Below are 11,336 nucleotides of genomic sequence, written 5' to 3'. Positions count from 1 at the left end.
AACAACCATAATTCATAAAGAGACAATACTAGTCCATAGAATTGTAGAGTGTAGATTGTAGGAAAAATCATCCTATTCTAATTTCTAATGATAAATTGTTGCCTATAAGAAACAATCTCTCAAAGTGTACATATCATGAAATCATAATCAACTACAAGTATGCTAGTGAAGCATAAAAATTGCATGCACATATATACGAGGATGTGATTCTTCATGCGATTTTCAAATGTCCTGTAGTTTGTCTTCCAAAAAATTGCATAGTTCTTCTCCTTTATGAAAAATAGGAGGCAGGCTTCATTTTCGTAATTAGTGAATCTTAATCAGTCATCATATAAAGCATATCTTTCTCTATACTAGGACAACCAGGAAATGATCTTCTTGTGTAAGACTGCAACATAATCAGCTTCAACTGGGCTTTCTCCCATCTGCACAAGAGTTGAACACAGTAATTATATGCATTGTTTCACATAGAGTAGCTTCATATAGCTCATACATATTGCGCATGATCATACATAATGCACGCATAAAATATATGTTGAGAAGATATGAAGAAATAAAAGTATGTACTCGCTCCCAAAAACCTTAATCTTTCACCCTTAAATTTGTAACTATTATCAGTAGTTCAGTACCCTTAGCTTTGGCATTGAAGTGTGCTAAACTGAGTATAGATGTGACCGGTGCAATGCACAGTAAGTTGCATTTCATGTATACTTAATCAGTTAGTTACAACCTTAAAATTCATAAATTCCAAAGCTCAACAATAAGTTTAAATAAGGGCTATCCAAGCTAAGGTCAAATGTTCAATGTAAGGGCTAACAAGTTAGACAAATAAATTTATATTAGAGGTTTTCAGGTGAAAAGAACGAAATTGTTCTTGCTTCTGGCCTTCTGAGACTGCGAGAAGGCACAAAGGCATCATAATATCACACTCTGATCTCAACCTTAGTTAAGGAATCACACTTCTAATCACTGAAACCTCTTGAGTTTTTCATGCAGTTTGCAGCCCAAGTCATGCACTTTCTCTACTTTGTAATTCAGTAGACATACTAGATTTAATGTATGTCTGTGATAGGCAAAGAAAACATACTTGAAAATGAAGATGGAAGCAGGATCTGTCTTCACAGGCACGTTGCGAAGAGGCACCTAGGACATGGATGCCTTGACCTTCTAATTTCTCAATCAAAGTGGACAAGATACCATCTTTGTTGTTCTGTTCACATATTTGGACTATCACTTCACCCTTTTTTACTTCATTCATTGAGACTGTTAGTGTCCTTTTATCTTTGTTTGCATGATCACGAACATCACTGCTACCTACGACAACTTGCTGCTTCTTTCCTAGCACTGATAACATGTTGCTCTTCTCGATTGTTAGCTTCTCTATCTCAGCTTGAAGCTGAGGGACATAATCAAGGGCTCTATCAATTATATATGGTCCACTCCACCTCTTCTGCAAATTTGTCCATGTATTAGAGTAAGTGCACGCCAGTTAATTAATTAAGAGTTGTAGACTGCAAACAAGTGTGTTGCAGTAGCAAGTATCCCCATCATATAAGAATCAGGAAGAAGGATGCAATTATATAATCATTCTCAAAGTATCCTATGAGATGCAATCAATTCAATAATCTACACTTGTAATGCTTCATAAAGTCCTAAGCAGACCTGTTGCCTTTTAAACTATGAGGAGTTTGTTCCTTTTTTTTTGGTAAGGAAAGCAAAGCATTGTTCAAGTCTTTGTAAGTTTGCCTTGTATTTCAAGTTGAAATGGAATCTTCGTATTTCACCTCAATTAAGGTTTGTTATAGGGTTAGTTATTTCGGTTTTGTTAGCTGTAATGAGCTTCAAGGAAGCAGGTTTTGTATTAGGTTGCAATCAAATCTATGTAATTAGAAGACATACATAAGTAGGGATATAGGGCTCTAGACTTGCTGGTAGAGGTGCTTCCATAACTTCCAATGATATTGGCATTGGGAAGAAGATCAAGTGAATCAAGAAGAGTATTGTAGTATCGAATTGGGTGTACTTGTTAGGTGCTTTTTCTCCGGGCTCTACTTTCCTCGGCTTATCTCTGCTGAGCTGAACTTATTGGTGTATTAACTTGCTTTTTTCTTTGGCTGAAACTTACTTATAATAAGCTAAGGAGAACATAGCCTAATTACTGAGCATTGCATACACTTATAACAAAGAAATAATCTCTGAAAGACCAATAATTAAGGACAACCTAAAATCATCCAAGTGATCTAACAACATAAAAAATCTCTTAATGAAGTCACCCATATATAGGTGTATAATATCATATATGTGTCCTATTGGTGTGATTTAATTTGGTGTCTTAGGTTAAAATCCTTCCCATCTTCAAGCAGAATTAATAGACCTAAGTTTTGATGATTTATGTACAAAATACACTTAATTATAAACATGACCACTTTAAATTAGCTGAAATATGATTTACTGTATGTTTGAACTTTGAACTTTTGAAGGATGCATGAGGCAGAGATATTCTTGTCTTTTACTTTGTATTAATTGAATATATCAATCAAATGATAACTGCCTAGTTATTTATACAAGCAACAAAAACAATAATATAGCATGTAAAAAATTTTAAAAGTACCTTAGCTCTTCTAGAATCTGGGAGCAAAGAACGAAGTACCAAAAATGTTTCATTAAGCTTCATCCTCCTTACTTTTTCCTTAGCATTGTGATCAAGTTTCTTACAAGATGATCCTTCTCTAACACCCCCATCTGCAGGGGCAGCAGTTTGATCATCAATCATCGTTGTCGTTGTCGTTGGCATCATCGTTGTCGTCGTGGTGGGACAGTAGTATTGCATCTCATGATGCCCCTGAGATGAGCCCTCTGCTGCTGTACCCTGCTGTACATGTTGTTCAAGACCAACCTGTTCAATTGGACTAATCCAATTAATTGGGTCCTGTATGTTGGGACCATATTGTTCTATTAGTGTATAATCTTCTAAATGATCTTCACCAAGAAATATGCTTAAATCTTGGTACTCTGACATGGGTATTGGTGATGTATTAGGCAAAGTAGTTTGATCTTCAATAAGAGGTGGAAAATTAATGGGATCATCACTTGGTGGTTGATATGGGAAAGAGAAGTCATCTTCCTCATTGTAGAGGGGATTTCCAAAAGGAGGGTTAGACATAAAAGTAAATAATACATAAATAATCGATGCTTTTATATGATTGCGATCAGGGATGACCAATGAATAGAATAGATCATAACCATCTAGACCGCGTTATAATAAATAGTTAGGAAGAAAACTCTATCATAATTAACATAAAACATGATTCTTTCATGAATCTTGTATTCTTAAAAAAGAGACGGATTGTTTCGAATACTTTAAGTACAATCATTGTTTTGACTTTTAAAGTCTGTTTCTTTTTATAATATGCATCATGTTAACTGTGACACAATGATTATTCTTATCTTTAATTTTAAAATCGAAAAGATACCAAATGGTTAATTGACATGATTAATAAAAAAAAGTACAATACTTACTAAATAATTACATGTACTACCTAGTACCAAGCATGAAAACAATGTTTTAAAACTAGTTGCAAAGTTTATATGATTGGGAAAAATACAAGTATGGTAGTATGACAAATGAATTGTATAGCAAATACAATAGATTAAAATAACATATATTATACCTAAGTCACATAATATAAGAGAATAAATCAAATTTAAGGCAAGAGAGGAAGATGAACTAACCAATTAATCTTGGTTTAAGAGCTAAAAAATCATCAAAAGCACCTTCATTGAGCAGTTGATTAGAGCCAAAAAGTAAGGATGAGGTAAATATTGTGGATGTACGTTCATTCGATAGGAAGAAGAGGGGAGTACTACGAGATAATATGAGTAGTACAAGTGTACAACATACAAAGTGAATATAAAACAAAGAATAAAATAAAGTGAGAAGCTTTATAAAAAAATGGGCAAAAAATAAGATTAAGCTGGAATTAAGGAGTTAAAATGATTAAAATTGGAGGTTAGAGAGGGAGGAAGAGGAGAGAGAAAGTTGAAAGAGTTTATGGGTTTCATGAGTCCAATGAAGAATATTTAGACATGATTGAGTTATAGTAATATGTGGAGAGTACTATATGTTTGGAGGAGGTGGGAATTTTTTAATGCATATGTTGCTAGTACAAGTGCCTTAGCATGCAAGTACACATCTTTGCATAAGGTGAAGTACGAGTCTTTGTAATCTCAAGTACTACCAGAAAAGCCATATAGAAATTTCTACCAAAAGTTACTATCTCCATTACTAACCAAATACTTTAAGCAGTTTTCATTAATTTTATGATGGAATGTAATTGTTTTGGGTGAGCTCCGATAATTAATGAATGGAGTCGGTAAAAGTTTATCATCCAAGTAGGTGCTCGTATAGTCAACATGTATTAACTAATCCGGGGATTTATCCGAGAATAAGCGCTCTAATACTAAAGTCTGGTCGATATGAGTAAGAAAGGAAATGAGAGAGAGAGGGGTTTAGAGAGATGAAATCGTACATAGCTTAAAAGTGAATTATGCTTGAGTAGTATTTATAGAAAGATAACCAAGCTGGTGCTATGTGTCGGTCCACGTAGCTGGCATAACAAGTGGGCGGTGAATATCCATGTGATTGGGAGGAGCTCTCCAAATGGCTAACGAGAGTAGGCCGATATGGTAAGAATACCGATATAGAATAGGATAGGGGAAAAATTTCAGCCAAAAGTTTCCTATACCATATCGGCACCGGTGTCATCTTGTACAATAATTCTCATAGATTGTAACTTTATAGGCATTTCTACTTTCCATATTAATAAATGACCCCTTAGATTTAGGTCATGAGATTTTCATTTGGCTTTAGTGACTAATTATTCAACCTAGTCATTAGGGTTCACTAACTTATTTAAAATAATGTTTTTAAAAAGATGGAATATAACTAGGTAGTAAAAAAATTTCGGTTAAAAAAATTTGAAAATCGAAACTAGTTACAACTTGTTTCTAAATACAATATTTGGAAACAAACTATTGAATCTAGTTATGGTCCATATGTGGAAGATAAAAATCATATATCGAACTCCTGGACTCAACGAAAGGAAATCAGTGTTGATTAGGGGATTTTTATCCACCAAGCGCCGTTTGACAAGTGGACCAACCAGGTTCCGCCACGCGTCCTCCACGGACCACTTAAGACACGCCACGTGTCCACCCATGCCAAATGGGACAACCGGCCATCAAGGCCCATTTCAGTCTAGAAGCCCGATCGGCCCTAGGTTTACCTTAAACCTAGAGAGTTGCACGCTTCCCAAGGCTATAAATACTCGATTAATCCTCATTAATCAGGGGACCGAATAATTTACGGAACACACTAATAACCGGCTGATCTCGCTAGCAAAGCAGATTACCTACATTAAATACTCTCACCTAGAGAGACCTTGTTACTTTAATTTCTGTATTAATTACTCCTTAATCAGGTACTAACTTGACCGTTGGAGGCGGAGCTCTCAGGAGTCTCCGTTATTTTGCAGGTACAGGCGTCCGGTTCCAGTCTCGGAATTGTAGCTCTCCCGCAGGACATCAGAAAACCCCAAAACATCTGGCGCCGTCTGTGGGGAGAGTACTTCAGAGATGGCATCCAAGTCTGTACCGACCCCAGAAGAGAGGCGTCCCCTAGACGACCCTCAAGTTCAGTCGGACCATGATACCGAAAGTGAATTTGAAGTTGAAACTCATACAGCTCCAGACGGGACCCTAAGGGCCCGCCGTACCCGTCATACTGAAATAAGGGAACGGGAGTATCTTCAAACAGGAAGCGAGCCAGCAGGCGCACCGCTTGCTCGGCAACAGCCGACTGATGGGTCTGCTCCCATCACAAGGAACGAACTCATGACCTTCATGAGGGGATTCAAGGGAGAGATCCAAGAGTTGATCAACAAAAAACCGCCTGCTTCAGTCAAAGAGCAGGCGGCCAAAAAACCTTCCACTTCACTGAAGAGGAAGCCAGTTCAAGGGCGAGAGGCGACTCCCCATCCTAAATCTAAGAAGCGGGAGCCGTCTGCTCTTGATTTCACAAAACTCCGTTATCCTACGGGAAATAGGAAACCGGTTCGTCATATTCAGGCGGACGGGTCAAAGCAAACGTTCACAGATGCTCGGCACCTGCTAGAGCAGAAGAAGAGTGACCGATTATCAGAGTCGGCTTCTACTTCAAATTTTCAGGACAGTTTGCGAAATGCCTCGATGAGGCCAACTCAGTCGTACCATGAGAGTCAGTCAGGCGGCACCTCCCGTCAGTCTGGCTTTCATAGTGCGCAGGCGGTACCAAATTTACCATTTGTGCCGCAACAACAATATTTTATGCAGCCACCTCCATTTGGTGGACCTGCAGCAAAAAACGTCCAACCTATGGACTGGCAGCTACGGCTGCTTAGACTTGGTGAACAGCCGTCGGCCTTCTCCAAGGAAATTACTGAAGCCGCTCAGCCGGCCAAAGTAAAAAATGTTTTAGTAGGCGCCTATGATGGCACTACTAACCCGGAAGACCATCTGATGGCATTCACCAACCTGATGTACCTTCAAGGGTTGGATGATCCCACTTGGTGCAAGTGTTTCCCAGCAACTCTCAAGGGAATTGCACAGCAATGGTTCGGCAACCTGCCGACTGGTTGTGTAAACAGTTTCAGGACGCTTGCTTACTTATTTGCCTCCAACTTTGCAATGAACATCCCTGCGAAGAAAACGACCCTTGATTTGGGAACAATTCAGCAGGGTGAAAAGGAGGGGCTTCGTTCCTACATCAGGCGGTTCAACCTGATGAGAATACAGATTCAAGGGTTACCGGATGAGGTAGCTTATACTGACTTTTTTAGAGGTCTCAAAGACGGGTCTACCTTCAAATTTGATTTAGTTCGAAAAAGGGTGGCGACTCTTCAAGAGGCCTTGATTGAAGCAGAAGCCTATATACAGGCGACTGATCTGTGTACAATGAAACAGTCGGACGGGAAGAGGTTCGACAATAGAGAAGGACGACAGAAACAGTCGTCCAACAAAGATGAAAAAAGAAAAGGGGTCTGGGCGGCTGATTCCTCTAAACAGCCGGCCAAGAAGAAAAAGGAATTCAAACCATACTCCCCAAAGTATGTGTTTAACAAGGATAACCAGTTTATCCTAAAAGAAATAAAGGGACGGCTCTCAATTGAGAAACCGCTCCCCATGAAGGGTTCTGCGAGCAACCGGAACCAAGACAAAATCTGTGCTTATCATGATGACATTGGTCATCACACCAACGACTGCATTAGTCTCATGCGGTACCTAGACCGCTTGGCTGATCAAGGTGATCTTGACACTTATGTCAAGAAATCTACGGGGAATACTTCCTCAAAAAAGCAGTCGGCCAAAAAGAATCAACAGGCCGACAGTTCCGATACAGATGATGCAGTCGTCTACACCATTGCAGGCGGCTTCTCAGGAGGCGGCCCCACTATTAGGGGCAACAAAGATAATATAAGGCGGTTAGATGTAAATTCCGTTCACCAAGAACGACCGTCCAAATATACATTTCCTGAGATTGTCATCACTGAAGAGGATCTAGGAGGAATAAGGGGGCCGCATGACGACCCTCTCGTTATTGAATGTAAAGTGGCCAACCAGAGAGTTGGTCGAATCCTCATAGATACTGGGAGCTCTTCAGATCTCATCAGCAGCAAATGTCTGTCAAAACTGAAATATCAGACGGACTGCATACATCCGGCCTCCCACCCTTTAATAGGGTTTGGAGGAGGAGTCGTCCACCCACTGGGACGAGTTGATCTACCCGTCCGCCTGGGCGAAAAAGGGGAAGGACGACACATGGTAGTCCGATTCCTAGTTGTAGAGGAACTCTCTGCCTACAACATGATTCTGGGTCGCCCAACCCTGAATAGTGCCAAGGCTGTTATAATCCCGTCACTTATGCTGCTTAAGTTTGAAAGGGACAATGGAACAGTCGGCTCCCTAAGGGGAGATCAGAGGATGGCCCGAGAGTGCTATCTCTCGGATGTCAAACCCACTGCTAAGGCCACTGGGTCAAGTGGAGAAAAAACAGACCTTGACAATGTCAAGGAAAGTGCGCCTGTTCAAGAAACAGGCGACAGAAAAAGAAAGGCGTCCCAGACAGAGTCCGCCAGAAAGGCAAGAAAATAGCAATCATTGGCAGAGGACCGGCCGGATGAGTTCCGCCCTCAGCCGGCTGGTGAGCATACGGACCTGATATTAGACGACTCCCGCCCTGACCGAACAGTCAAAGTTGGGACGACTGCTCTGAGAAACCTTGGTGATGACTTTCACAACCTGTTGAAAGAATACAAGGACATCTTTGCATTTGAAGTCCATGAAATGCCAGGCATTAGTCCTGATCTGGCAGTACACAAACTCGCTGTGGATCCGAAAAAGAAGCCGGTACGGCAAAAGAAGCGGAACCATGGTGAAGAAAGAGGTCAGGCGGCCGCCGCCGAAGTCAAAAAATTACTTGATGCAGGGTTCATTCGGCAATGTTACTTCCCAGATTGGGTTGCAAATGTGGTACTTGTTAAAAAGCCGAATGGCACCTGGCGAATGTGTGTAGACTACACAGACTTGAACAAGGCGTGCCCCAAAGACAGTTACCCTCTGCCCAAAATTGATAACCTGGTCGACTCAACAGCCGGCCATGCCTTGATGAGTTTTATGGACGCCTATTCTGGTTTTCATCAAATTCCTTTGTGGAAGAAAGATCAGGAGAAGACGGCCTTCGTCACTGATCAGGGATTATACTGTTATACGGTCATGCCGTTTGGTCTTAAGAATGCCCCGGCTACATTCCAACGAATGATAAACACAGTGTTCTTTGATCAGATTGGGAGAAACGTCGAGGCATACATTGATGATATGATTGTTAAGACTAAACTTCAGAAAGATCATCTGACGGACCTCCGAGAAACTTTCGCCACACTCAGGCGGCACCATGTCATGCTCAATCCCAAGAAATGTGTATTTGGAGTTGAGTCTGGGAAATTTCTCGGATTCCTTATCAACCAGAGAGGAATAGAGGCGAACCCTGAGAAGGTACAGGCGGTCGTTGACATGCAGTCGCCTCGTACCGTCCGAGAGGTTCAGAAGTTAACAGGTTGTCTGGCGGCCTTGGGAAGATTTCTAAGCCGATCAGGCGACAAATGCCTATACTTTTTCCAGGCAATTAAGAAAAAGGCAAGGTTTGAATGGGGGCCGGATGCTGAGGCCGCCTTCCAGAAATTAAAGGTTCACTTGCATTCCTTGCCAAGGCTGGTCAGCCCTTTGCCCAAAGAAAATCTCTACATGTACCTGGCCGTCTCTGATCATGCGTTAAGCGCGGTGCTCCTTGCTGAAAGGGACGGCTGTCAACTTCCGGTCTACTTTGTCAGTTACGTACTGAAAAATGCCGAGTTGAGGTATCCCCTAGTGGAGAAATTTGGTCTTGCACTCTTCATGGCTGTTAAAAAATTGAAGCCCTACTTTCTGGCACATGCAGTCGTCGTGTATACCGACCAACCGATCAAACGGCCCCTTACCACCATGGAGTCCTCCGGACGAATGATCAAATGGGCCATAGAAATGCAGAGTCTCGAAGTTACTTTCGAGCCTAGAAAAGCAGTGAAGGGGCAAGCCTTTGCTGACTTTATTGTAGAGATGACTCGTCCTCCTGACTCTCAAGTTCCAGACCAAGTCTGGAAGGTATATGTGGACGGAAGCTCTACTTCAAACGGTTGTGGAGCAGGCGTCGTATGTCAATCTCCAGAGGGCGACAGGTTCGAGTATGCTCTACGCTTCAGTTTCCAGGCTTCAAACAATGAGGCAGAATATGAAGCTTTACTAGCCGGGATCCGCATGTGTAAGGCGGCCGGGGCAAGGAAAATAGACGCCTGTTCTGATTCACAACTGATAGTGAGTCAGTACAATGGCGAATACGAAGCAACACATCCGGCCATGATCAAATATTTACAGGCGGTCCGACAAGCAGTCGGCTCCCTTGAGGATTTCCATCTGATCCAAGTACCGAGATCAGAAAACAACCAGGCAGATGCACTCTCGAAATTAGCATCATCCGCCTCCTCCGATACTCCTCGAACTGTGTTTTGGGAAGTAATGGAGAAGAGAAGCATCGAGGAAAATCCTATTGGAATTCTAGACAGAAGCTCAACCTGGATGGATTCAATCAGGGCATATCTGACAAACGGTACACTGCCGGATGATCCTCAACAGGCGGCATCACTGAAAAAACGAGCCTCCTGTTTTGAAATGATACAGGGGGAACTGCACAAGAGGGGGCACCTTCAACCCTTCTTAAAGTGTGTTACTCCTGAAAAGGGACGAGAGATACTAGATGATCTTCACTCTGGTTTCTGTGCTTCCCATATAGGTGGTAGGATGCTTGCTCAAAGGGCAAGGCGGCAGGGCTACTTTTGGCCTACTTTGGAAGCAGATGCAATGGAGATGGTGAAAAAATGTGACAAGTGCCAAAGGTTTGGCAAATTAATTCACCGTCCGGCTACTGACCTCACTACCATTCACAGCCCACTACCGTTTGCTAAGTGGGGCATGGACATTCTGGGTCCATATACGCCTGCTACAGGCGGCAGAAGGTATATACTTGTTGCCGTTGACTACTTCACTAAATGGGTAGAGGCGGAGGCTGTAAAGGGAATCAAGACGAAAGATGTAATTTCATTCATTTGGAAAAACGTCATCACTCGGTTCGGGGTTCCCATGTCTATGGTTTTTGATAATGGTCCCCAATTTGAGACGCCTGTTCTCAAAAGCTGGTTGGGAGACCAAGGAATTGGACATTACTTTGCATCTGTCGGCCGTCCACAAGCAAACGGCCAGGTAGAAGCCTTTAATAAAATCATCTCAGACGGTCTCAAGAAAAAAATTGAACGAGCAGGCGGCCTATGGGCAGATGAACTACCACATGTTCTTTGGGCCATTAGGACGACTGAAAAAGGGGCGACTGGAGAAACTCCATTCCTCCTAACTTATGGTGCAGAAGCTGTTCTTCCAATAGAACACTACGAGCCGACTCTTCGAGTAATGCTATATGACGAAGAGGCAAACTGGGAAGCTATGCGCCTGGCATTAGACTCACTTCCTGAAAAGAGGGGCAATGCTGTTTTGCGCCATGAAATCTACCGCCTGAGAATGACTAGATCATACAACAAAAAAGTGCACAGGCGTCCACTCAAAGTAGGGGACTTTGTACTTAGAAAAATGGAAGCAGTTGGTAGGGCTAACGAGTCTGGCAAACTAACTCCCAACTGGGAAGGACCCTACCGAATCTA

At 41.9% G+C, this 11,336-nt stretch overlaps 1 protein-coding gene across 3 annotated transcripts; it reads right to left on the bottom strand.

Moving 5' to 3' along the window:
* Positions 1-29: 29 nt before the first annotated feature.
* LOC110733009 (transcription factor bHLH160-like) lies at positions 30-4,154 on the bottom strand. 3 transcript variants are annotated; one of them, XM_021913016.1, is made up of 4 exons: positions 3,733-4,154; positions 2,612-2,896; positions 1,088-1,450; positions 30-425 (listed from the first exon to the last, which is right to left on the bottom strand). In XM_021913016.1, the coding sequence occupies exons 2-4, from the start codon at positions 2,828-2,830 to the stop codon at positions 354-356; spliced, it is 654 nt and encodes a 217-aa protein (XP_021768708.1). In that variant the 5' UTR covers positions 2,831-2,896; positions 3,733-4,154; the 3' UTR covers positions 30-353. The 3 variants fall into 3 exon arrangements, with proteins under 3 accessions (XP_021768708.1, XP_021768707.1, XP_021768706.1); XM_021913015.1 differs by having other exon boundaries at positions 2,612-2,929; positions 3,733-4,153; XM_021913014.1 differs by lacking the exon at positions 3,733-4,154 and having other exon boundaries at positions 2,612-3,337.
* Positions 4,155-11,336: the final 7,182 nt, after the last annotated feature.

Source organism: Chenopodium quinoa, unplaced genomic scaffold (assembly GCF_001683475.1).
Source record: "Chenopodium quinoa cultivar QQ74 unplaced genomic scaffold, ASM168347v1, whole genome shotgun sequence".
Taxonomy (NCBI): Eukaryota; Viridiplantae; Streptophyta; class Magnoliopsida; order Caryophyllales; family Amaranthaceae; genus Chenopodium; species Chenopodium quinoa.
This window is presented reverse-complemented; position numbering and strand designations above follow the sequence as displayed.

Excerpts from the sequence above, each read along its gene's own strand:
- LOC110733009 (XM_021913014.1), bottom strand. The coding sequence starts at position 3,163 with ATGTCTAACCCTCCTTTTGGAAATCCCCTCTACAATGAGGAAGATGAC. Across the intron at positions 1,451-2,611 it reads CAGATTCTAGAAGAGCTAAG|AAGAGGTGGAGTGGACCATA; the intron begins GTACTTTTAAAA and ends ACAAATTTGCAG. Across the intron at positions 426-1,087 it reads GCTTCCATCTTCATTTTCAA|ATGGGAGAAAGCCCAGTTGA; the intron begins GTATGTTTTCTT and ends ACTCTTGTGCAG.